This window comes from Bombina bombina, chromosome 6 (assembly GCF_027579735.1).
Source record: "Bombina bombina isolate aBomBom1 chromosome 6, aBomBom1.pri, whole genome shotgun sequence".
Classification (NCBI taxonomy): Eukaryota; Metazoa; Chordata; class Amphibia; order Anura; family Bombinatoridae; genus Bombina; species Bombina bombina.
The window spans coordinates 780,916,461-780,944,013 of NC_069504.1; the positions used below are offsets into that span (position 1 = coordinate 780,916,461).

Sequence of the window (27,553 nt, forward strand, 5' to 3'; positions counted from 1 at the left end):
CGTTATTTTAAGGGTTAAAGCTTCCAAATTTGGTGTGCAATACTTTTAAGGCTTTAAGACACTGTGGTGAAATTTTGGTGAATTTTGAACAATTCCTTCATACTTTTTCGCAATTGCAGTAATAAAGTGTGTTCAGTTTAAAATTTAAAGTGACAGTAACGGTTTTATTTTAAAACGTTTTTTGTACTTTGTTATCAAGTTTATGCCTGTTTAACATGTCTGAACTGCCAGATAGACTGTGTTCTGAATGTGGGGAAGCCAAGGTTCCTTCTCATTTAAATAGATGTGATTTATGTGACACAAAATTTAGAGAAAATGATGCCCAAGATGATTCCTCAAGTGAGGGGAGTAAGCATGGTACTGCATCATCCCCTCCTTCGTCTACACCAGTCTTGCCCACACAGGAGGCCCCTAGTACATCTAGCGCGCCAATACTCCTTACTATGCAACAATTAACGGCTGTAATGGATAATTCTATCAAAAACATTTTAGCCAAAATGCCCACTTATCAGCGAAAGCGCGACTGCTCTGTTTTAGAAAATACTGAAGAGCATGAGGACGCTGATGATATTGTTTCTGAAGGGCCCCTACACCAGTCTGAGGGGGCCAGGGAGGTTTTGTCTGAGGGAGAAATTTCAGATTCAGGGAAAATTTCTCAACAAGCTGAACCTGATGTGATTACATTTAAATTTAAGTTGGAACATCTCCGCGCTCTGCTTAAGGAGGTGTTATCCACTCTGGATGATTGTGAGAATTTGGTCATCCCAGAGAAACTATGTAAAATGGACAAGTTCCTTGAGGTCCCGGGGCCCCCCGAAGCTTTTCCTATACCCAAGCGGGTGGCGGACATTGTAAATAAAGAATGGGAAAGGCCCGGTATACCTTTCGTCCCTCCCCCCATATTTAAAAAATTGTTTCCTATGGTCGACCCCAGAAAGGACTTATGGCAGACAGTCCCCAAGGTCGAGGGGGCAGTTTCTACTCTAAACAAACGCACCACTATACCCATAGAAGATAGTTGTGCTTTCAAAGATCCTATGGATAAAAAATTAGAAGGTTTGCTTAAAAAGATGTTTGTTCAGCAAGGTTTCCTTCTACAACCAATTTCATGCATTGTCCCTGTCACTACAGCCGCGTGTTTCTGGTTCGATGAGCTAGAAAAGGCGATCACTAGTAATTCTCCTTCTTATGAGGAGATTATGGACAGAATCCGTGCTCTCAAATTGGCTAATTCTTTCACCCTAGACGCCACTTTGCAATTGGCTAGGTTAGCGGCGAAAAATTCTGGGTTTGCTATTGTGGCGCGCAGAGCGCTTTGGTTAAAATCTTGGTCAGCGGATGCGTCTTCCAAGAACAAATTGCTTAACATTCCTTTCAAGGGGAAAACGCTGTTTGGCCCTGACTTGAAAGAGATTATCTCTGATATCACTGGGGGCAAGGGCCACGCCCTTCCTCAGGATAGGTCTTTCAAGGCCAAAAATAAACCTAATTTTCGTCCCTTTCGTAGAAACGGACCAGCCCCAAGTGCTACGTCCTCTAAGCAAGAGGGTAATACTTCTCAAGCCAAGCCAGCCTGGAGACCAATGCAAGGCTGGAACAAGGGAAAGCAGGCCAAGAAACCTGCCACTGCTACCAAGACAGCATGAGATGTTGGCCCCCGATCCGGGACCGGATCTGGTGGGGGGCAGACTCTCTCTCTTCGCTCAGGCTTGGGCAAGAGATGTTCTGGATCCTTGGGCGCTAGAAATAGTCTCCCAAGGTTATCTTCTGGAATTCAAGGGGCTTCCCCCAAGGGGGAGGTTCCACAGGTCTCAATTGTCTTCAGACCACATAAAAAAACAGGCATTCTTACATTGTGTGGAAGACCTGTTAAAAATGGGAGTGATTCATCCTGTTCCATTAGGAGAACAAGGGATGGGGTTCTACTCCAATCTGTTCGTAGTTCCCAAAAAAGAGGGAACGTTCAGACCAATCTTAGATCTCAAGATCCTAAACAAGTTTCTCAAGGTTCCATCGTTCAAAATGGAAACCATTCGAACAATTCTTCCTTCCATCCAGGAAGGTCAATTCATGACCACGGTGGATTTAAAGGATGCGTATCTACATATTCCTATCCACAAGGAACATCATCGGTTCCTAAGGTTCGCATTCCTGGACAAGCATTACCAGTTCGTGGCACTTCCGTTCGGATTAGCCACTGCTCCAAGGATTTTCACAAAGGTACTAGGGTCTCTTCTAGCGGTTCTAAGACCAAGGGGCATTGCAGTAGTACCTTACTTGGACGACATTCTGATTCAAGCGTCGTCCCTTCCTCAAGCAAAGGCTCACACGGACATTGTCCTGGCCTTCCTCAGATCTCACGGATGGAAAGTGAACGTAGAAAAGAGTTCTCTATCTCCGTCAACGAGGGTTCCCTTCTTGGGAACAATAATAGACTCCTTAGAAATGAGGATTTTTCTGACAGAGGCCAGAAAAACAAAACTTCTAAACTCTTGTCAAATACTTCATTCCGTTCCTCTTCCTTCCATAGCGCAGTGCATGGAAGTGATAGGTTTGATGGTAGCGGCAATGGACATAGTTCCTTTTGCGCGCATTCATCTAAGACCATTACAACTGTGCATGCTCAGTCAGTGGAATGGGGACTATACAGACTTGTCTCCGACGATACAAGTAAATCAGAGGACCAGAGATTCACTCCGTTGGTGGCTGTCCCTGGACAACCTGTCACAGGGGATGAGCTTCCGCAGACCAGAGTGGGTCATTGTCACGACCGACGCCAGTCTGATGGGCTGGGGCGCGGTCTGGGGACCCCTGAAAGCTCAGGGTCTTTGGTCTCGGGAAGAATCTCTTCTACCGATAAATATTCTGGAACTGAGAGCGATACTCAATGCTCTCAAGGCTTGGCCTCAGCTAGCAAAGGCCAAGTTCATACGGTTTCAATCAGACAACATGACGACTGTTGCGTACATCAACCATCAGGGGGGAACAAGGAGTTCTCTGGCGATGGAAGAAGTGACCAAAATCATTCAATGGGCGGAGACTCACTCCTGCCACTTGTCTGCAATCCACATCCCAGGAGTGGAAAATTGGGAAGCGGATTTTCTGAGTCGTCAGACATTACATCCGGGGGAGTGGGAACTCCATCCGGAAATCTTTGCCCAAATTACTCAACTGTGGGGCATTCCAGACATGGATCTGATGGCCTCTCGTCAGAACTTCAAGGTTCCTTGCTACGGGTCCAGATCCAGGGATCCCAAGGCGACTCTAGTAGATGCACTAGTAGCACCTTGGACCTTCAAACTAGCTTATGTATTCCCGCCGTTTCCTCTCATCCCCAGGCTGGTAGCCAGGATCAATCAGGAGAGGGCATCGGTGACCTTGATAGCTCCTGCGTGGCCACGCAGGACTTGGTATGCAGACCTGGTGAATATGTCATCGGCTCCACCATGGAAGCTACCTTTGAGAAGAGACCTTCTTGTTCAAGGTCCGTTCGAACATCCGAATCTGGTCTCACTCCAACTGACTGCTTGGAGATTGAACGCTTGATCTTATCAAAGCGAGGGTTCTCAGATTCTGTTATTGATACTCTTGTTCAGGCCAGAAAGCCTGTAACTAGAAAAATTTACCACAAAATATGGAAAAAATATATCTGTTGGTGTGAATCTAAAGGATTCCCTTGGGACAAGGTAAAAATTCCTAAGATTCTATCCTTTCTTCAAGAAGGATTGGAGAAAGGATTATCTGCAAGTTCCTTGAAGGGACAGATTTCTGCCTTGTCTGTGTTACTTCACAAAAAGCTGGCAGCTGTGCCAGATGTTCAAGCCTTTGTTCAGGCTCTGGTTAGAATCAAGCCTGTTTACAAACCTTTGACTCCTCCTTGGAGTCTCAATTTAGTTCTTTCAGTTCTTCAGGGGGTTCCGTTTGAACCCTTACATTCCGTTGATATTAAGTTATTATCTTGGAAAGTTTTGTTTTTGGTTGCAATTTCTTCTGCTAGAAGAGTTTCAGAATTATCTGCTCTGCAGTGTTCTCCTCCTTATCTGGTGTTCCATGCAGATAAGGTGGTTTTACGTACTAAACCTGGTTTTCTTCCGAAAGTTGTTTCTAACAAAAACATTAACCAGGAGATAGTCGTGCCTTCTTTGTGTCCGAATCCAGTTTCAAAGAAGGAACGTTTGTTGCACAATTTGGATGTTGTTCGCGCTCTAAAATTCTATTTAGATGCTACAAAGGATTTTAGACAAACATCTTCCTTGTTTGTTGTTTATTCTGGTAAAAGGAGAGGTCAAAAAGCAACTTCTACCTCTCTCTCTTTTTGGATTAAAAGCATCATCAGATTGGCTTATGAGACTGCCGGACGGCAGCCTCCTGAAAGAATCACAGCTCATTCCACTAGGGCTGTGGCTTCCACATGGGCCTTCAAGAAAGAGGCTTCTGTTGATCAGATATGTAAGGCAGCGACTTGGTCTTCACTGCACACTTTTACCAAATTTTACAAGTTTGATACTTTTGCTTCTTCTGAGGCTATTTTTGGGAGAAAGGTTTTGCAAGCCGTGGTGCCTTCCATTTAGGTGACCTGATTTGCTCCCTCCCTTCATCCGTGTCCTAAAGCTTTGGTATTGGTTCCCACAAGTAAGGATGACGCCGTGGACCGGACACACCTATGTTGGAGAAAACAGAATTTATGTTTACCTGATAAATTACTTTCTCCAACGGTGTGTCCGGTCCACGGCCCGCCCTGGTTTTTTAATCAGGTCTGATAATTTATTTTCTTTAACTACAGTCACCACGGTATCATATGGTTTCTCCTATGCAAATATTCCTCCTTTACGTCGGTCGAATGACTGGGGAAGGCGGAGCCTAGGAGGGATCATGTGACCAGCTTTGCTGGGCTCTTTGCCATTTCCTGTTGGGGAAGAGAATATCCCACAAGTAAGGATGACGCCGTGGACCGGACACACCGTTGGAGAAAGTAATTTATCAGGTAAACATAAATTCTGTTTTTCGTCCCTTTCGCAGAAACGGACCAGTCTCTAATTCTGTATCCTCTAAGCAAGAGGGTAATACTTCACAACCCAAACCAGCCTGGAAACCAATGCAAGGCTGGAACAAGGGTAAGCAGGCCAAGAAGCCTATCACTGCTACCAAAACAGCATGAAGGGATAGCCCCCGATCCGGGACCGGATCTAGTGGGGGGCAGACTTTCTCTCTTTGCTCAGGCTTGGGCAAGAGATGTTCAGGATCCTTGGGCGCTAGAAATAGTTTCTCAAGGTTATCTCCTGGAATTCAAAGAACTACCCCCAAGGGGAAGGTTCCACAGGTCTCAATTATCTTCAAACCAAATAAAGAGACAGGCATTCTTACATTGTGTAGAAGACCTGTTAAAGATGGGAGTGATACATCCAGTTCCAATAAGAGAACAAGGAATGGGTTTTTATTCCAATCTGTTCATAGTTCCCAAAAAAGAGGGAACATTCAGACCAATTTTGGATCTAAAGATCCTAAACAAATTTCTCAGGGTACCATCGTTCAAAATGGAAACTATTCGAACGATCCTACCTATTATCCAGGAAAATCAATTTATGACTACCGTGGATTTAAAGGATGCGTACCTACATATTCCTATCCACAAGGAACATCATCAGTTCCTAAGGTTCGCTTTTCTGGACAAGCATTACCAGTTTGTGGCACTTCCATTCGGATTAGCCACTGCTCCAAGGATTTTCACAAAGGTACTAGGGTCTCTTCTAGCGGTTCTAAGACCAAGGGGCATTGCAGTAGTACCTTACTTGGACGACATCCTGATTCAAGCGTCGTCCCTGTCAAAAGCAAAGGCTCATACGGACATCGTCCTAGCCTTTCTCAGATCTCACGGATGGAAGGTGAACAAAGAAAAAAGTTCTCTGTCCCCGTCAACAAGAGTTCCCTTCTTGGGAACAATAATAGATTCCTTAGAAATGAGGATTTTTCTGACAGAGGTCAGAAAATCAAAACTTCTAAGCTCTTGTCAAGTACTTCATTCTGTTCCTCGTCCTTCCATAGCGCAGTGCATGGAAGTAATAGGATTGATGGTTGCAACAATGGACATAGTTCCTTTTGCACGAATTCATCTAAGACCATTACAACTGTGCATGCTCAGACAGTGGAATGGGGATTATACAGACTTGTCTCCGACGATTCAAGTAGATCAAAAGACCAGAGATTCACTCCGTTGGTGGCTGACCCTGGACAATCTGTCACAGGGAATGAGCTTCCGCAGACCAGAGTGGGTCATTGTCACGACCGACGCCAGCCTAGTGGGCTGGGGCGCGGTCTGGGAATCCCTGAAAGCTCAGGGTCTATGGTCTCGGGATGAGTCTCTTCTCCCGATAAACATTCTGGAACTGAGAGCGATATTCAATGCTCTCAGAGCTTGGCCTCAACTAGCAAAGGCCAAATTCATAAGGTTTCAGTCAGACAACATGACGACCGTTGCATATATCAATCATCAGGGGGGAACAAGGAGTTCCCTGGCGATGAAAGAAGTGACCAAGATAATTCAATGGGCGGAGGATCACTCCTGCCACTTGTCTGCGATCCACATCCCAGGAGTGGAAAATTGGGAAGCGGATTTTCTGAGTCGTCAGACATTCCATCCGGGGGAGTGGGAACTCCATCCGGAAATCTTTGCCCAAATAACTCAATTATGGGGCATTCCAGACATGGATATGATGGCGTCTCGTCAGAACTTCAAGGTTCCTTGCTACGGGTCCAGATCCAGGGATCCCAAGGCGACCCTAGTAGATGCACTAGTAGCACCTTGGACCTTCAACCTAGCTTATGTATTCCCACCGTTTCCTCTCATCCCCAGGCTGGTAGCCAGGATCAATCAGGAGAGGGCCTCGGTGATCTTGATAGCTCCTGCGTGGCCACGCAGGACTTGGTATGCAGACCTGGTGAATATGTCATCGGCTCCACCATGGAAGCTACCTTTGAGACAGGACCTTCTTGTTCAGGGTCCATTCGAACATCCGAATCTGGTTTCCCTCCAACTGACGGCTTGGAGATTGAACGCTTGATTTTATCAAAGCGTGGGTTTTCAGATTCTGTAATAGATACTCTGATTCAGGCTAGAAAGCCTGTAACTAGAAAAATTTACCATAAAATATGGAAAAAATATATCTGTTGGTGTGAATCTAAAGGATTCCCATGGAACAAGATAAAAATTCCTAAGATTCTATCCTTTCTACAAGAAGGTTTGGAGAAAGGATTATCTACAAGTTCTCTGAAGGGACAGATCTCTGCTTTATCTGTTTTACTTCACAAAAGACTGGTAGCTGTGCCAGATGTTCAAGCATTTGTTCAGGCTCTGGTTAGGATCAAGCCTGTTTACAGACCTTTGACTCCTCCCTGGAGTCTAAATCTAGTTCTTTCAGTTCTTCAAGGGGTTCCGTTTGAACCCTTACATTCCGTAGATATTAAGTTATTATCTTGGAAAGTTTTGTTTTTGGTTGCAATTTCTTCTGCTAGAAGAGTTTCAGAGTTATCTGCTCTGCAGTGTCCTCCGCCCTATCTGGTGTTCCATGCAGATAAGGTGGTTTTGCGTACTAAGCCTGGTTTTCTTCCGAAAGTTGTTTCCAACAAAAATATTAACCAGGAGATAGTTGTACCTTCTTTGTCTTTGGACGTAGTCCGTGCTCTAAAATTCTATTTAGAGGCTACTAAAGATTTCAGACAAACATCTTCCTTGTTTGTTGTTTATTCTGGTAAAAGGAGAGGTCAAAAAGCGACTTCTACCTCTCTTTCCTTTTGGCTTAAAAGCATTATCCGATTGGCTTATGAGACTGCCGGACGGCAGCCTCCTGAAAGAATCACAGCTCACTCCACTAGGGCTGTGGCTTCCACATGGGCCTTCAAGAACGAGGCTTCTGTTGACCAGATATGTAAGGCAGCGACTTGGTCTTCACTGCACACTTTTGCCAAATTTTACAAATTTGATACTTTTGCTTCTTCGGAGGCTATTTTTGTGAGAAAGGTTTTGCAAGCCGTGGTGCCTTCCATTTAGGTGACCTGATTTGCTCCCTCCCTTCATCCGTGTCCTAAAGCTTTGGTATTGGTTCCCACAAGTAAGGATGACGCCATGGACCGGACACACCAATGTTGGAGAAAACAGAATTTATGCTTACCTGATAAATTACTTTCTCCAACGGTGTGTCCGGTCCACGGCCCGCCCTGGTTTTTTAATCAGGTCTGATTAATTATTTTCTCTAACTACAGTCACCACGGTATCATATGGTTTCTCCTATATATATTTCCTCCTGTCCGTCGGTCGAATGACTGGGGTGGGCGGAGCCTAGGAGGGATCATGTGACCAGCTTTGCTGGGACTCTTTGCCATTTCCTGTTGGGGAAGAGAATATCCCACAAGTAAGGATGATGCCGTGGACCGGACACACCGTTGGAGAAAGTAATTTATCAGGTAAGCATAAATTCTGTTTTTATTTTCCCCATAGACATCAATGGGGCTTCGTTACGGAGCTTTTGTTTCCGTGATCGCAGGTGTTATACTTTTTTGTGCCGGCTCTCCCCATTGATGTCTATGGGGGAAGTGTGCACGAGCACGTCAAACACAGTGCTTATTTTGGGAGCGGTATGGATCTTAAAATCTCCATATCGCCCGCACAAGCAGTGTTTTTTTTAAACTTGTAATGGCAGCGCTATAGGGAATTAAATAACGCCACTTCTTTACTTTCCCTATATCGCTCAAAACTCGTAATCTAGGTGATTGTGAATTACTATCTAGTACTTATAACACTTTAAATTTACAGCATGTTTTAGTAAATGTAAATTGTAAATGATTCGCTGCAATCCCTTGGGGTGATCAGGACCTGATTGTCTCCAGTGTTCATGCAGAAACAATAAAATAAAATGGTTTATTTATAAAAAGGATACTAAGTCATTATCGTTATCCACTATACATACATTATTTCTAAATATTTAATCACATAACAGGAAAATCTAAAGGCAATAAATTCATTTAAAAATCAACTTTAAACACTAGTATTTTTGTAAAATAATAAAAGACAGTAAAAGTATAAAATCGCAATCTATAGATATATCAAGAGAAATATATCAAGGAAATATATAAAGGGAGGTTATGGGGTGTCCACCTAAAGGGTCACGAAACCCTGACTGTTTCTTTCAGGATTCAGATAGAGCATTCAATTTTAACCCCTTCGCTACTGGAAATTTCCGAGAAAAACTTGCTTAAAGTACAGAGAATTCTTAATATTTTTGCTAACACTCCATTTAAACAGAAATAAAACTTTTGATTTTTTATATTTACCTGTGAAAACTATATATATTTTTAAAAGTAGACAACCCAAGGTATTGATCTTGGCTCATTTTATTATATTTGATTGCCACCATTTGGCCTCCAGATTCGATCATATAAAAAAGAAATGAACTTTATCGCAATCCTTTGGTTTCTCACTGGAATTATTTACACACAACTACTGCAGTCATGTGACAAATGCTTCTCTGGATCCTCTTTGTTCAGAAATAGTAGATATGCATGGCTTTGTCATTGACTTTTGGCAATTAGAATGGCGCTAATTGCAGCCGTGCATGTTACTTCAAATTCCTATCAGGGAAGGGGCTAATCGGTTAGCTTGTAAGGTTCATTTTTGATGCAGAGTAGAGTTTACCCTCCCACCTAACACCTCAATTTCTCTGATCCCTCCTAAACAACTCTCTTCCCTACTTAAAAAAAAAACAACAAAAAAATGATAAACTGCATACTTGCAGACCTTCTGCCCGTATGCAGTTTAGTATTTTTTTTTATTTATTCTTTGTAGTGATCCTTCCTCAAGCCTCCCTCCCCCCGATCCCCCTTAACAGTACTTTAACCTTCCCCCTCTCCTAGTGGCGGCCATCTTAGGTACCAACAGCTGTCTGCCAGTACCCAGGTTGTAATTTATTAATTTATTCTTTTTGGTTGTAGTGTAGTGGTGCCCCCTACCTCACCCTTCCCCATGATTATTAGTGAGAGTGCCATAACAATTCCAATTTCCCTTGTCTGTAGTGCAGCTTCCCATCCCTCCCTCTCCCTTTAAAACTTTTTCTGTAGCCTAGGGCCCCTCCAACTCCCCTCTCCGCCTCTGTGCCACCCACCCCTTTTCCACACAAGCAATCGATCATTACAGACAGTGACACATAAACAGTGTTAACTGTCTGTAACGATCTGGCATCTGCCTTCATATGATAAAGAGTACACAAGTATTTGGAAAGGAGCGCCTCCTTCAAAAGAGGGTGGCTTGAGTGCGGCGTAGATGCGTAAACCCTATATGAAAGTGCAGGAAGTGTACCGCAATGTTTTAAAAAATGTGCAATTTGTGTGCTGCAGTGCTTTAAAGTGCAGGAAGTGTGCTGCAATGTTTTAAAAATGTGCAATTTAAAAAAGCATATAGTGTGCTAGTTGTGTATATCAACCTAAGCTGCATCATAAAAATGAGATCAGAAATGCGATCAAAAATGTGATAAAAAAACTGCAACATTTTGAGTTGCAGTTTAAGCAACAAATCTCTGTGTGAAAAAAATCACATAAAGTTACATAAAGAGAGGGGTTAAAAAGTTGCAATCAAGGATACTATTCTAAATCAGTACAAGTGAATGACAACATTAAATTAGGAGATAGGAATAATAACTAAGTTGTATAAAGTTCTTAAAGTGAAGGTCCATTTTGATGAATTAGTGCCCGTTTTTTAATAAACCTATTAAAAACAAGGGCACTGTAATTCATCAAAATTGACATTTCACTGTTTTCTTCAAAAACGTACCTTTTATTCCTGGCAGCCGCTCCAGCACTTCCTCCGCCCGTCGCAAGCCGTCTTCGCAGCTCCAAAATGACGAATCCGGCTTCCTCCAATCAGAGCGTTGCATCAGGCCAAGATTCCCCCGGGGGGGAGTGATTAGAGGACGCCTGATTAGTCATTTCTGACGTCTGCAGAGGCTTCCGACGGCCGGGGGAATCGCAGGAGCGACATTCAGGATTAAAAGGTACGTTTTTGAATAAAACAGTGAAATGTCAATTTTGATTAATTAAAGTGCCCACAGAGTGGCTCTCTCTGCATCGGATGCTTAAAAAAGGTTTTCTCTTGTTAAGTGTATTCAGTCCACGGGTCAACCATTACTTATGGGATATTCTCCTTCCCAACAGGAAGTTGCAAGAGGATCACCCAAGCAGAGCTGCTATATAGCTCCTCCCCTCACATGTCATAGCCAGTCATTCTCTTGCAACCCTCAACTAGATAGGACGTTGTGAGAGGTCTATGGTGTTTTATACTTAGTTTATTCTTCAATCAAAAGTTTGTTATTTTAAATGGCACCGGAGTGTGCTGTTTTTTTCTCTCAGGCAGTATTTGGAAGAAGAATCTGCCTGCGTTTTCTATGATCTTAGCAGAAGTAACTAAGATCCACTGGCTGTTCTCGCACATTCTGAGGAGTGGGGTAACTTTCAGAAAGGGAATAGCGTGCGGGGAATCCTGCAAACAAGGTATGTGCAGTAAATTATTTTTCTAAGGAATGGAATTGACTAAGAAAATGCTGCTGATACCGATGTAATGTAAGTAAAGCCTTTAATACAGTGAGAGCGACTGTTAGCAGGCTGATTTAAATATATACAGTAAAGTAATTTTCTAAGGAATGGAATTTGACTGAGAAAATGCTATTAATACTGAAGTGATGTTATAAGCCTTAAATGCAGTAGGAAGACTGGTATCAGGCTTATCAATAGAGATACATACTCTTTAAAAAATAGGATGTTTAAAACGATTTTGCTGGCATGTTTAATCGTTATGTGAGGTACATTGGTGATAAAACTTATTGGGGCATACATTTTTTCCACATGGCTGACCGGTATTTCTGCATAGAAACAGTTAACTGAAACTCCCAATGTTGTAATTTTGAGTAGGAGGGGCCTATTTTAGCGCTTTTTTGACGCAGTAAAAATTCAGGCTCAGTCTTCCTGCTTCTTCCTGCATGACCCAGGTCGTCTCCAGAGAGCTTAAGGGACTTCAAAAGTCATTTTGAGGGAGGTAATCAGTCACAGCAGACCTGTGACAGTGGTTTTGACTGTATTAAAAAACGTTTTTTCTTTATTGCTTATAAGAAAACCGTTTTTGGGTATTAAGGGGTTAATCATCCATTTGCAAGTGGGTGCAATGCTCTGCTAACTTAATACATTTACTGTGAAAATTTGATTGCTATAACCGATTTGGTTCATTGTTATTTCAACTGTGACAGTTTTTTGTGCTTCTTAAAGGCACAGTAGCGTTTTTCTTTATTGCTTGTAAAATTATTTACAGTGTTTTCCAAGTCTGCTAGTTTTATTGCTAGTCTGTTTAAACATGTCTGACACAGATGAATCTGTTTGTTCACTATGTTTAAAGGCCAGTGTGGAGCCCCATAGAAATATGTGTACTAAATGTATTGATTTCACTTTAAATAATAAAGGTCAGTCTTTATCTATAAAGGAATTATCACCAGACAACAAGGGGGAAGTTATGCCAACTAACTCTCCTCACGTGTCAGTACCTTTGCCTCCCGCTCAGGAGGCGCGTGATATTGTGGCGCCAAATGCAGCAGGGACGTCCATACAAATCACTTTACAAGACATGGCTACTATTATGAATAATACCCTGACAGAAGTATTATCTAAATTGCCAGAATTAAGAGGCAAGCGCGATTGCTCTGGGGTAAGAATAGAGCGCGCTGGTGCTACAAGAGCCATGTCCGATACTGCGTCACAGTTTGCAGAACATGAGGACGGAGAGCTTCATTCTGTAGGTGACGGATCTGATCCAGGGAAACCGGATTCAGAGATCTCTAATTTTAAATTTAAGCTTGAGAACCTCCGTGTATTGCTAAGGGAGGTTTTAGCGGCTCTGAATGACTGTAACACAGTTGCAATTCCAGAGAAATTATGTAGGCTGGATAGATACTATGCAGTACCGGTGTGTACTGATGTTTTTCCTATACCTAAAAGGCTTACAGAAATTATTAGCAAGGAGTGGGATAGACCTGGTGTGCCCTTTTCCCCACCTCCTATATTTAGAAAAATGTTTCCAATAGACGCCACTACACGGGACTTATGGCAGACGGTCCCTAAGGTGGAGGGAGCAGTTTCTACTTTAGCTAAGCGTACCACTATCCCGGTGGAGGATAGTTGTGCTTTTTCGGATCCAATGGATAAAAAATTGGAAGGTTACCTTAAGAAAATATTTGTTCAACAAGGTTTTATCTTACAGCCCCTTGCATGCATTGCGCCTGTCACTGCTGCTGCGGCATTCTGGTTTGAGTCTCTAGAAGAGGCCATTCACTCAGCTCCATTGGATGAAATTATGGACAAGCTTAAAGCACTTAAGCTAGCTAATGCATTTGTTTCTGATGCCATTGTACATTTAACTAAACTAACGGCTAAGAACTCTGGATTTGCCATCCAGGCGCGCAGAGCGTTATGGCTTAAATCCTGGTCAGCTGATGTGACTTCTAAATCTAAATTGCTTAATATTCCTTTCAAGGGACAAACCTTATTCGGGCCCGGCTTGAAAGAAATTATCGCTGACATTACTGGAGGTAAGGGTCATACTCTTCCTCAGGACAGGGACAAATCAAAGGCCAAACAGTCTAATTTTCGTGCCTTTCGAAACTTCAAGGCAGGAGCAACGTCAACTTCCTCCGCCCCAAAACAGGAAGGAACCGTTGCTCGTTACAGACAGGCCTGGAAAACTAACCAGTCCTGGAACAAGGGCAAGCAGGCCAGAAAACCTGCTACTGCCCCTAAGACAGCATGAAGGGATGGCCCCCTATCCGGAAACGGATCTAGTGGGGGGCAGACTTTCTCTCTTCGCCCAGGCGTGGGCAAGAGATGTCCAGGATCCCTGGGCGTTGGAGATCATATCTCAGGGATATCTTCTGGACTTCAAGGCTTCTCCTCCTCAAGGGAGATTTCATCTTTCAAGGTTATCAGAAAACCAGATAAAGAAAGAGGCATTCCTACATTGCGTACAAGACCTCCTAGTAATGGGGGTGATCCACCCAGTTCCGCGGACGGAACAAGGACAGGGGTTTTATTCAAATCTGTTCGTGGTTCCCAAGAAAGAGGGTACCTTCAGACCAATTTTGGACCTAAAGATCTTAAACAAATTCCTAAGAGTTCCATCATTCAAAATGGAAACTATTCAGACCATCCTACCCATGATCCAAGAGGGTCAGTACATGACCACAGTGGACTTAAAGGATGCCTACCTTCACATACCGATTCACAAAGATCATCATCGGTTCCTAAGATTTGCCTTTCTAGACAGGCATTACCAATTTGTAGCTCTCCCCTTCGGGTTGGCTACGGCCCCGAGAATCTTTACAAAGGTTCTGGGCTCACTTCTGGCGGCTCTAAGACCGCGAGGGATAACGGTGGCTCCGTATCTAGACAACATCCTGATACAGGCGTCAAGCTTTCAAATTGCAAAGTCTCATACAGAGATAGTTCTGGCATTTCTGAGGTCGCATGGGTGGAAAGTGAATGTGGAAAAGAGTTCTCTATTGCCACTCACAAGAGTCTCCTTCCTAGGGACTCTGATAGATTCTGTAGAAATGAAAATTTACCTGACGGAGTCCAGGTTATCAAAACTTTTAAATGCTTGCCGTGTCCTTCATTCCATTCCACGCCCGTCAGTGGCTCAGTGCATGGAAGTAATCGGCTTAATGGTAGCGGCAATGGACATAGTGCCATTTGCGCGCCTGCATCTCAGACCGCTGCAATTGTGCATGCTAGGTCAGTGGAATGGGGATTACTCAGATTTGTCCCCCCTACTAAATCTGGATCAAGAGACCAGAGATTCTCTTCTCTGGTGGCTATCTCGGGTCCATCTGTCCAAGGGTATGACCTTTCGCAGGCCAGATTGGACGATTGTAACAACAGATGCCAGCCTTCTAGGCTGGGGCGCAGTCTGGAACTCCCTGAAGGCTCAGGGATCGTGGACTCAGGAGGAGAAACTCCTCCCAATAAATATTCTGGAGTTAAGAGCAATATTCAATGCTCTTCTAGCTTGGCCTCAGTTAGCAACACTGAGGTTCATCAGATTTCAGTCGGACAACATCACGACTGTGGCTTATATCAACCATCAAGGGGGAACCAGGAGCTCCCTAGCGATGTTAGAAGTCTCAAAGATAATTCGCTGGGCAGAGTCTCACTCTTGCCACTTGTCAGCGATCCACATCCCAGGCGTGGAGAACTGGGAGGCGGACTTTTCATCCGGGGGAGTGGGAACTCCATCCGGAGGTATTTGCTCAACTGGTCCATCGTTGGGGCAAACCAGAACTGGATCTCATGGCGTCTCGCCAGAACGCCAAACTTCCTCGTTACGGATCCAGGTCCAGGGACCCGGGAGCGACGCTGATAGATGCTCTAGCAGCTCCTTGGTTCTTCAACATGGCTTATGTGTTTCCACCGTTTCCTCTGCTCCCTCGACTGATTGCCAAGATCAAACAGGAGAGAGCATCGGTGATTCTGATAGCGCCTGTGTGGCCACGCAGGACCTGGTATGCAGACCTAGTGGACATGTCGTCCTGTCCACCATGGACTCTACCTTTTGAGGCAAGACCTTCTAATACAAGGTCCTTTCAATCATCCAAATCTAATTTCTCCGAGACTGACTGCGTGGAGATTGAACGCTTGATCCTATCAAAGCGTGGCTTCTCCGAGTCAGTTATTGATACCTTGATACAGGCACGAAAGCCTGTTACCAGAAAAATCTACCATAAGATATGGCGTAAATACCTGTATTGGTGCGAATCCAAGAGTTACTCATGGAGTAAGGTTAGGATTCCAAGGATATTGTCCTTTCTCCAAGAGGGTTTGGAAAAAGGCTTATCAGCTAGTTCTTTAAAGGGACAGATTTCTGCTCTGTCTATTCTTTTGCACAAGCGTCTGGCAGAAGTTCCAGACGTCCAGGCCTTTTGTCAAGCCTTAGCTAGGATTAAGCCTGTGTTTAAAACTGTTGCTCCTCCGTGGAGCTTAAACTTGGTTCTTAAAGTTCTTCAAGGAGTTCAGTTTGAACCCCTTCATTCCGTTGATATTAAACTTTTATCTTGGAAAGTTCTGTTTTTGATGGCTATTTCCTCGGCTCGAAGAGTCTCGGAGTTATCCGCCTTACATTGTGATTCTCCTTATCTGATTTTCCATTCAGACAAGGTAGTTCTGCGTACTAAACCTGGGTTTTTACCTAAGGTAGTCTCTAACAGGAATATCAATCAGGAGATTGTTGTTCCGTCATTATGTCCTAATCCTTCTTCAAAGAAGGAACGACTTTTGCACAATCTGGACGTAGTCCGTGCCCTGAAATTCTATTTACAGTCAACTAAGGATTTTCGTCAAACTTCTTCACTGTTTGTCGTTTACTCTGGGCAGAGGAGAGGTCAAAAAGCTTCGGCAACCTCTCTCTCCTTTTGGCTTCGTAGCATAATACGCTTAGCCTATGTGACTGCTGGACAGCAGCCCCCTGAAAGAATTACAGCTCATTCCACTAGAGCTGTGGCTTCCACCTGGGCCTTTAAGAATGAGGCCTCTGTTGAACAGATTTACAAGGCTGCGACTTGGTCTTCGCTTCACACTTTTTCAAAATTTTACAAATTTGACACTTTTGCTTCTTCGGAGGCTGTTTTTGGGAGAAAGGTTCTACAGGCAGTGGTTCCTTCCGTTTAAGTTCCTGCCTTGTCCCTCCCATCATCCGTGTACTTTAGCTTTGGTATTGGTATCCCATAAGTAATGGATGACCCGTGGACTGAATACACTTAACAAGAGAAAACATAATTTATGCTTACCTGATAAATTTATTTCTCTTGTAGTGTATTCAGTCCACGGCCCGCCCTGTCTTTTTTAAGGCAGATCTAAATTTTAATTAAAACTTCAGTCACCACTGCACCCTATGGTTTCTCCTTTCTCGTCTTGTTTCTGTCGAATGACTGGCTATGACATGTGAGGGGAGGAGCTATATAGCAGCTCTGCTTGGGTGATCCTCTTGCAACTTCCTGTTGGGAAGGAGAATATCCCATAAGTAATGGATGACCCGTGGACTGAATACACTACAAGAGAAATAAATTTATCAGGTAAGCATAAATTATGTTATTGCAGAATGCCTCGATATCGAGGCATCACTGCAATAACCTGAAAGCAGCTAAAAGCGATCACGATCGCTTCCAGCGCTACAAACCCCTGAGGACGTACAGGGTACGTCCTTGGTCGTTAAGTGACAGTTTTTGTAGGACGTACCCTGTACGTCTTTGGTCCTTAAGGGGTTAAAATTGTATGTCCTATCTTATTCATGAAAGACAAATTTTGCGTTTTATGTCCTTTTCAAATAAAATCCACCTCTTTACCCGAAAGCTATTATACAAAATAGATAGGTTCATGAGCTTTACAGTCTAAAGATAAATAATAGAAGTGCTCCTCCATTTAAACTAATTCCACATCCGCCATGACTTCATGGTGATGTCTGAAAATTATCATTATACTTTTTTAAACAGCTGACCCATAGGAACTGGGAGTCTTGGTGTTATGTTGTATCATACATGTTGGTAGGGAAAACAATTCTCTTTGTAATCACATTTTTTTCACTTTATTACAGCTTTCGCCAGAAAATGCAGAGGAGTACATTGAATATCTTCGCTCTATTGATAGACTTGATGAAGCCGCCTCCAGACTAGCAGCAATTGTTAACCAAGATGGCTTTGTGTCCAAGGAGGGCAAATCCAATTACCAGGTAAGAAAACAGTAAGGGCCCAATTCTATAAAGCTCTCTGGGCTGGTGAAATTCTTGAAAGGGACATGAAACCAAAAAAAATTCATGATTGAGATAGAGCATATAATTAACAACTTTCCAATTTACTTTTATCACCAATTTTTCTGCATTCTCTTGGTGTCCTTTATTGAAGGAGCAGCAATGCACTACTCGGAACTAGCTGAATCCATCTGTAAGCCAATAATAAGCGGTATATATGTGCAGCACCAATCAGCAGTTGGCTCTCACCTCCTAAACCTACCTAGGTATATTTCTTTCTAATGACACGATGACGGATCATCATTAATTACTGTTGGGAATATCACTCCTGCCCAGCAGGAGGCGGCAAAGAGCACCACAGCAAAGCTGTTAAATATCACCTCCCTTCCCACCCACCCTCCCCAGTCATTCTCTTTGCCTACGTTAGAGCAAGGAAGTGGTAAAGTCAGGTGTTAGAAAAGATTCTTCAAGCAAGATTTTATTATTTTTTAAGTAATGCAAGTTTGTGCTGCTTTGTCCTAGGGTGTAGCCGTAGTCCATATCAGTCTCTTCAGTAGAGCAGTGGTGGCTTTAGAGCAATGGGAACTTGTGGGACATAATTCTCACTGCGCCTAGGGAAGGGAGGTGATATTTAACAGCTTTGCTGTGGTGCTCTTTGCCGCCTCCTGCTGGGCAGGAGTGATATTCCCAACAGTAATTAATGATGATCCGTGGACTCATCGTGTCAAGAAATAAATAAATTTATCAGGTAAGCATACATTTTGTTTTTTTTCAACAAAGGATACCAAGAGAACAAAGTAAATTAGATAATAGGTGAAAGCTGGAAAGTTGTTTAAAATTGTATGCGCTATATGAATCATGAAAGAAAATGTGTGTGTTTCATGTCCCTTTAAAAAAACCTTGCCAGTATTTCTGTTTTCCTGGTGCAATTCTATAAAGCCACCTTTTACCCTGAAAAGGGTGTCTTGCTAAGGGGTGTATGCTACATTTTTATATAGGAAGGAGATGCATACATTAGAAAAGTGCCCAATGAAAATCGTAATTTAAAAATCATACAAAACAAATAATTGAACTATTTATACAAAAATAGGCGTTGATAAATTGTATTGTTAAGGTGCATCAAAAATCGTAACAAAATCATATTTTATAAAAAATGTGAACATTTGTATGAAAATTACGCAGGAATAAATTGTATTAAATATGTACTGGAGGTGCAAAATAAAACCCACAGAAATTTGTACTTATAAGTGCGCAATACAAAGTGTAATTGTTGTTTATTAAAATGGGCTGAATGTGGGCGTTCCATGGGCGTGTATCAAATTGTCTCTCAAATCCCAGTGTAATTCTGTAAACATTTTCGCCCTACAGATCTCACTGTTTTTCTCGCAACTTTAAAAGGTGGCGAGCTTTTATCAAAATACTCAAAACACTAATTACTCTGAAGGGAAAACCTATGCAATTTTAAGGTACAGTGCATTGAAAACAGCATGATTTGCTTTGTATCAACATTAACATTAAAGTTAAAACATACGCTGGGTTCTCCCTTTGTACTTCGCCCTTCATTGTGCCCTCCATTGCGCCCTCAATTGTGATCAATAGACAGGGACTAGCCGTTTTTTGTAGTATTTCATGAGGTCTGCCCCCGGCAAGTGTTGGCGTGGAAAACCACATCTAGACTGGCAAATATTTTAGAATTGACCCCTAAGGCATAGACAAAGGGTGAAGACCACTGAGATAATATAAATCAGACAGCTGTTAATGGTAAGAAATTAAGAAACCACAATCAGTGAATGCAAATGATGAAATAATTGATTTAAAAGTATTTTAAAGGGATGGTCAACTTAATAAGTTTCATATTACTGACACCCCAGAAAGCCTCTTGAAGGGTAACGCAATGAGAATTGGCGATGTTTAAGAGTAATAATTATTTTGCAAAATAACTCTGTGACTGGTGCATATGGCCACCCTAATGATGAGACATTTTTCAATTTTTTTCAGTAATACGGTGGTTTGGAATTTTACAAGCCGTTACGCCTACAGTACTTTGCGTGCACCACAACACACCAGATATACACAATAGTGCCTACCACATTTTGACAGTATGACAGACAGGATCTTGCAGGAAGCAGTAAAGCATACAGGCTGATACTGACTGGATATTCTGTACTCTGACAGAACAGTGGAAAAAACTGTCACCCTTTCCCAGGACAGTACCCCTCAAAAAGGCTTTACAAGTGTAACTCAGTAATATGAGACTTGGACATGTGTAATGTATTTCGGGTTTTTTTATAGCAACATTTTGCTAACATACTCCTTGAACAGCCTCTTAAGTATTTTTATTTCATCCCCTTTATGGAGGCCAATGAACTCATTTACTGTTAAGTAGCTGGATCTGGGTTCTAAATTTTGTAGAATGCTCTCTCTCTCTGGGAGAAATGAAATAGATAATTTTTTACGCTTACATTGTAGTATAAACAGGCAAACTAAATAATGAATGTATATTCAAATTAGTTTTTATTTACAATGTCTAATTGAACATTTTATAGGCAATTGATTTTGACTTGAATGTGTTGGGTAGGTGTACGAGAGTCAATCTAACATATTCACATTTTACCACCTCTATCTGTAGCTTTGGCAAGAATTGTGCACACTTCTCTCCCAGCATCCAAGCGCCATCCACTCTTTAGAAGCAGGAGCTATTATCCGGGGCGGATTGACTCGTTTCACAGACCAGCGAGGAAAGCTGTGGTGTGCCCTTGCTGAGTATCACACTCGCAGTGGACATTTTGAAAAGGTAGCTAATCCATATTTTATTTTCTTATTAATGCCTGTCAATCATACATTTTAATATTGAAAGTAGTTGTGTGTATATGTGTGTATGTGTGTATATATATATATATATATATGTATATATGTATATATGTATGTGTGTATATATATATATATGTATATATGTATGTGTGTATGTATATATATATATATATATATATATATATATATATATATATATATATATGTATATATATATATGTATATATATATATATATATATATATATATGCGCAATATTTATTAAAGGCATACCATACATTCAAGCATTATCAAAAAAAAACAACATATCTCTGATATAAAAATACCCCTACGACTGGGCATCCCCAGTCTAATATAAAAACACAGAGTCGATCCGTATTAAGGAACTATAGTATGCACGGCAAATTACGCCAAGTAACCGTAGTTCCTATATATATATATATATATGCACAATATTTATTAAAGGCATACCATACATTCAAGCATTATCAAAAAAAACATATCTCTGATATAAAAATACCCCTACATATACATACATAAACTGGGAGCTTTTTGTGATGTATTTTCCAAGCCATTATATACACCTTATTCACAATATATCATTTAAACAAATAGCAGCAATATTGAGCAGATAGCCAGCAAGAGTCAATGCTGTGTTGATTCAAGTATAAAGAGAAATGCGCATCCACAGCGCACAAGCCTCACCAATGTGCTGAATGGAGAACACTGGAGTACCTTTTCCAACGCCAGGTTGGTCCACAGGAGCTGTCTATTTCGCAATTTGCTTAGCCTCACGTAGGTGGCTGCAAATACCGCTACCTCTGACTTATCTCTGCTCCCTCCGTCAGCCACGGCAACAGCTGATGATGCCATAAGTGTTCCTTGTCTTCGCTCAGTGCCAATTGTGTAGATATAACTGCAAGCCTCCCGGGTCTGATATAGAACTTGAACAATCTGTGCTCACTCTCCCCCAAATCCAGCATGCTATGACTACGGCTATTGCCAAAACATGTAAGCAAGAACTCTACTCTAATCTGTCTTTGATGTTTTGAACCGTTTTTAAAGAATCTGTTGTGAGCTGAATAAAAGTTATATTTTATAATTGGACCTGTCTGGTGCTCCTGATTCTTCGTTCTTCTGAACTTGTTACTATTATTGGCTTATTTGTGGCCCATTTGTAACTTATGCACATAATACTGTATCCAACTTCTTGGCATGTGTGGACCAAATATATGTATTATACAAATAGTGCTGTTTCCAGCTCTATGGCATATAAATTCATGCAGTATTCAAATCCACTGGGAACTGGCTGTATTGGTGTATAAAAATGTTTAAAGGGCCATTATACACTCATTTTTTATTTGCATAAATGTTTTGTAGATGATCTATTTATAAACCCCATAAAGTTTGTTTTTATTAAAAATGTATAATTTTGCTTATTTTTAAATAACATTGCTCTGATTTTCAGACTCCTAACCAAGCCCCAAAGTTTTATTTGAATACCGTCAGCTACCTTCTCCAGCTTGCTCCTGTTTGTGTAAAGGGTCTTTTCATATGCAAAAGAAGGGGGAGTGACTTATTTCCCACTTGCAGTGGGCTTTCCAACTGCCTTTTCAACAGAGCTAAACTGAAAGCTTCTAAGTACGTTTTTAAACCATTTTATACTGGATTTCTATATCGGTATCTGTGCATCTTATTCTTTATAGTAGTGTCTATTACATGCAGTTATATGAAAATGAGTGTATACTGTCCCTTTAATCACTGTACAGGGACAGACGTATGTATTCCAATCGCACCATACATAAAAGATATGGAGCTGTAAGATTATAATACAGCACGCCTGGGATACACACCCACCGTAACTCTGAGTCATAAAGAGATGAAGCGATCTCACCCTGTTAGTAGATGAGTCATGCTTTAGACAATATAGCACTTCAGAGTCCGAATGCGGTCATTAGTTAGCAATACCAAAAGCCACCTTACAAAACCTGACCCGCTTCTTCCGTTCGTATGGATTGGTGTCTGACTTCACACTTAGGCAGCGCTTTTCAGGCTACACCCTTCTACATGGCTATATATATATGCCAATCATTTTATAACACCTCTATTTTTCCAGTTTTATTGAAAAAATGAAGCAGTTCAAGTCCAGTGAATAACCTGAAATGTTACAAAGGTAAGCAGTAAACTGTCAAAGGTTAAAGAAACAAGTTTAGGTCACGCATAAATGAAAGATAATGTACATTTCAGAGTTCTAAACAAAGGCCTTTGCTTTTTTACAGCAATGGAAGTAAATTAGGCTTTGAAAGTTGATGCCTACAGGTGTTACTACACTCTCTTAAGCAAAAGATGGCTACTTTGATGAGTCAAAAAATCACTGATATGTTATATATCCTGTTGTCTGTCCAATTCTTTATTTTCAACTTACATTGAGGTATGAAACTGCTTAAATTTCAATAAAAAAACAAAAATTGAGCTGTTCTAAAACTTGTACCTATCTATCAATCTATATCTCCAAAGAGAGCACATACTAATTGTATTTCAATGTCTGAGGAAGGGGTGAAGGATAGACTTAATCACAAATGTTTAGGAAGGGACTGCACTCAAAAATTTCCTGCAACCTCTATAGGAAATCAAATATATTACCTTTTGTTTTTTGTAATATTGGACCATTTGGAAACGGGATGGGAGCAAGTGTAAACAACATATACCTTCTACATGCAACCTAAAGGTAGTTTCTTCTGTTAAGTGTGATCAGTCCACGGGTCATCATTACTTCTGGGATATTACTCCTCCCCAACAGGAAGTGCAAGAGGATTCACCCAGCAGAGCTGCATATAGCTCCTCCCCTCTACGTCACTCCCAGTCATTCTCTTGCACCCAACGACTAGATAGGATGTGTGAGAGGACTATGGTGATTATACTTAGTTTTTATCTTCAATCAAGAGTTTGTTATTTTAAAATAGCACCGGAGTGTGTTATTATCTCTCTGGCAGAGTTTGAAGAAGAATCTACCAGAGTTTTTGTTATGATTTTAGCCGGAGTAGTTAAGATCATATTGCTGTTTCTCGGCCATCTGAGGAGAGGTAAACTTCAGATCAGGGGACAGCGGGCAGATGAATCTGCATAGAGGTATGTAGCAGTTTTTATTTTCTGATAATGGAATTGATGAGAAAATCCTGCCATACCGATATAATGTCATGTATGTATACTTTACACTTCAGTATTCTGGGGAATGGTACTTCACTAGAATTACACTGTAAGAAATACATAAAGCTGTTTAATAACTAGAGATTATGTTTAACGTTTTTGCTGGAATGTAAAATCGTTTTCATTTACTGAGGTACTGAGTGAATAAATGTTTGGGCACTATTTTTCCACTTGGCAGTTGCTTAATCTGTTTTCTGACAGTTTCTGTTCTCCCTCACTGCTGTGTGTGAGGGGGAGGGGCCGTTTTTTGGCGCTTTTACTACGCATCAAATATTTCAGTCAGCAACTCATTGTATTCCCTGCATGATCCGGTTCATCTCTACAGAGCTCAGGGGTCTTCAAAACTTATTTTGAGGGAGGTAATTTCTCTCAGCAGAGCTGTGAGAATTGTAGTTTGACTGAGATAAAAAACGTTTATTCTGTAATTTGTTTCCTGCTTTCAGAATTTGTTATCTTTGCTAATGGGATTAAACCTTTGCTAAAGTTGTGTTGTTTACAAGGATTGAGGCTATAACTGTTTCAATTTATTAATTTTCAACTGTCATAGATTTTCTGTGCTTCTTAAAGGCACAGTACGTTTTAATATTATTCTAATTGAATTGTATTTCCAAGTTGCAAGTTTATTTGCTAGTGTGTTAAACATGTCTGATTCAGAGGATGATACCTGTGTCATTTGTTGCAATGCCAAGGTGGAGCCCAATAGAAATTTATGTACTAACTGTATTGATGCTACTTTAAATAAAAGTCAATCTGTACAAATTGAACAAATTTCACCAAACTACGAGGGGAGAGTTATGCCGACTAACTCGCCTCACGTGTCAGTACCTACATCTCCCGCTCAGAGGGAGGTGCGTGATATTGTAGCGCCGAGTACATCTGGGCGGCCATTACAAATCACATTACAGGATATGGCTACTGTTATGACTGAGGTTTTGGCTAAATTACCAGAACTAAGAGGTAAGCGTGATCACTCTGGGGTGAGAACAGAGTGCGCTGATAATATTAGGGCCATGTCAGACACTGCGTCACAGGTGGCAGAACATGAGGACGGAGAACTTCATTCTGTGGGTGACGGTTCTGATCCAAACAGACTGGATTCAGATATTTCAAATTTTAAATTTAAACTGGAAAACCTCCGTGTATTACTAGGGGAGGTGTTAGCGGCTCTGAATGATTGTAACACAGTTGCAATACCAGAGAAAATGTGTAGGTTGGATAAATATTTTGCGGTACCGTCGAGTACTGAGGTTTTTCCTATACCTAAGAGACTTACTGAAATTGTTACTAAGGAGTGGGATAGACCCGGTGTGCCGTTCTCACCCCCTCCGATATTTAGAAAAATGTTTCCAATAGACGCCACCACAAGGGACTTATGGCAAACGGTCCCTAAGGTGGAGGGAGCAGTTTCTACCTTAGCTAAGCGTACCACTATCCCGGTGGAGGATAGCTGTGCTTTTTCAGATCCAATGGATAAAAAGTTAGAGGGTTACCTTAAGAAAATGTTTGTTCAACAAGGTTTTATATTGCAACCCCTTGCATGCATTGCGCCGATCACGGCTGCAGCGGCATTCTGGATTGAGTCTCTGGAAGAGAACATTGGTTCAGCTACTCTGGACGACATTACGGACAGGCTTAGAGTCCTTAAACTAGCTAATTCATTCATTTCGGAGGCCGTAGTACATCTTACTAAACTTACGGCGAAGAATTCAGGATTCGCCATTCAGGCACGCAGGGCACTGTGGCTAAAATCCTGGTCAGCTGATGTTACTTCTAAGTCTAAATTGCTTAATATACCTTTCAAAGGGCAGACCTTATTCGGGCCCGGGTTGAAAGAGATTATTGCTGACATTACAGGAGGTAAAGGCCATGCCCTGCCTCAGGACAAAGCCAAAGCCAAGACTAGACAGTCTAGTTTTCGTTCCTTTCGTAATTTCAAAGCTGGAGCAGCATCAACTTCCTCTGCACCAAGACAGGAAGGAGTTGTTGCTCGCTACAGACAAGGCTGGAAACCTAACCAGTCCTGGAACAAGGGCAAGCAGACTAGGAAACCTGCTGCTGCCCCAAAACAGCATGAATTGAGGGCCCCCGATCCGGGATCGGATCTAGTGGGGGGCAGACTTTCTCTCTTCGCCCAGGCTTGGGCAAGAGATGTTCAGGATCCCTGGGCGCTAGAGATAATATCTCAGGGATACCTTCTGGACTTCAAATACTCTCCTCCAAGAGAGAGATTTCATCTGTCAAGATTGTCAACAATCCAGACAAAGAAAGAGGCGTTTCTACGCTGCGTACAAGAGCTCTTGTTAATGGGAGTAATCCATCCAGTTCCACGATCGGAACAGGGACAGGGGTTTTACTCAAATCTGTTTGTGGTTCCCAAAAAAGAGGGAACTTTCAGACCAATCCTGGACTTAAAGATCCTAAACAAATTCCTAAGAGTTCCATCGTTCAAGATGGAGACTATTCGGACAATTTTACCTATGATCCAAGAGGGTCAGTACATGACCACTGTAGATTTAAAAGATGCTTATCTTCACATACCGATTCACAAAGATCATTATCGGTACCTAAGGTTTGCCTTCCTAGACAGGCATTACCAGTTTGTGGCTCTTCCATTCGGATTGGCTACAGCTCCAAGAATCTTCACAAAGGTTCTGGGTGCTCTTCTGGCGGTACTAAGACCGCGGGGAATCTCGGTAGCTCCATACCTAGACGACATTCTGATACAAGCTTCAAGCTTTCAAACTGCCAAGTCTCATACAGAGTTAGTGCTGGCATTTCTAAGGTCACATGGATGGAAGGTGAACGAAAAGAAAAGTTCACTCGTTCCACTCACAAGAGTTCCCTTCCTGGGGACTCTTATAGATTCTGTAGAAATGAAGATTTACCTGACAGAGGACAGGCTAACAAGACTTCAAAGTGCTTGCCGCACCCTTCATTCCATTCAACACCCGTCAGTGGCTCAATGCATGGAGGTAATCGGCTTAATGGTAGCGGCAATGGACATAGTACCCTTTGCACGCTTACACCTCAGACCACTGCAACTGTGCATGCTAAGTCAGTGGAATGGGGATTACTCAGACTTATCCCCTTCTCTGAATCTGGATCAAGAGACCAGAAATTCTCTTCTATGGTGGCTTTCTCGGCCACATCTGTCCAGGGGGATGCCATTCAGCAGACCAGACTGGACAATTGTAACAACAGACGCCAGCCTTCTAGGTTGGGGTGCCGTCTGGAATTCTCTGAAGGCTCAGGGACAATGGAGTCAGGAGGAGAGTCTCCTGCCAATAAACATTCTGGAATTGAGAGCAGTTCTCAATGCCCTCCTGGCTTGGCCCCAGTTGACAACTCGGGGGTTCATCAGGTTTCAGTCGGACAACATCACGACTGTAGCTTACATCAACCATCAGGGAGGGACAAGAAGCTCCCTAGCTATGATGGAAGTATCAAAGGTAATTCTCTGGGCAGAGTCTCACTCTTGCCACCTGTCAGCAATCCACATCCCGGGAGTGGAGAACTGGGAGGCGGATTTCTTAAGTCGTCAGACTTTTCATCCGGGGGAGTGGGAACTTCATCCGGAGGTCTTTGCCCAAATACTGCGACGTTGGGGCAAACCAGAGATAGATCTCATGGCGTCTCGACAGAACGCCAAGCTTCCTCGTTACGGGTCCAGATCCAGGGATCCAGGAGCAGTCCTGATAGATGCTCTGACAGCACCTTGGG

General features: G+C 42.2%; 1 protein-coding gene across 1 annotated transcript in view; it reads left to right on the top strand.

Annotated features, from left to right (window-relative positions):
- The window catches only part of XAB2 (XPA binding protein 2), a 298,412-nt gene that overhangs the window by 57,474 nt on the left and 213,385 nt on the right, over nt 1-27,553 (top strand). Inside the window, 2 exon segments of the mRNA XM_053718092.1 lie at nt 17,663-17,797; nt 20,445-20,609. Coding sequence (XP_053574067.1) covers nt 17,663-17,797; nt 20,445-20,609 — 300 coding nt within the window.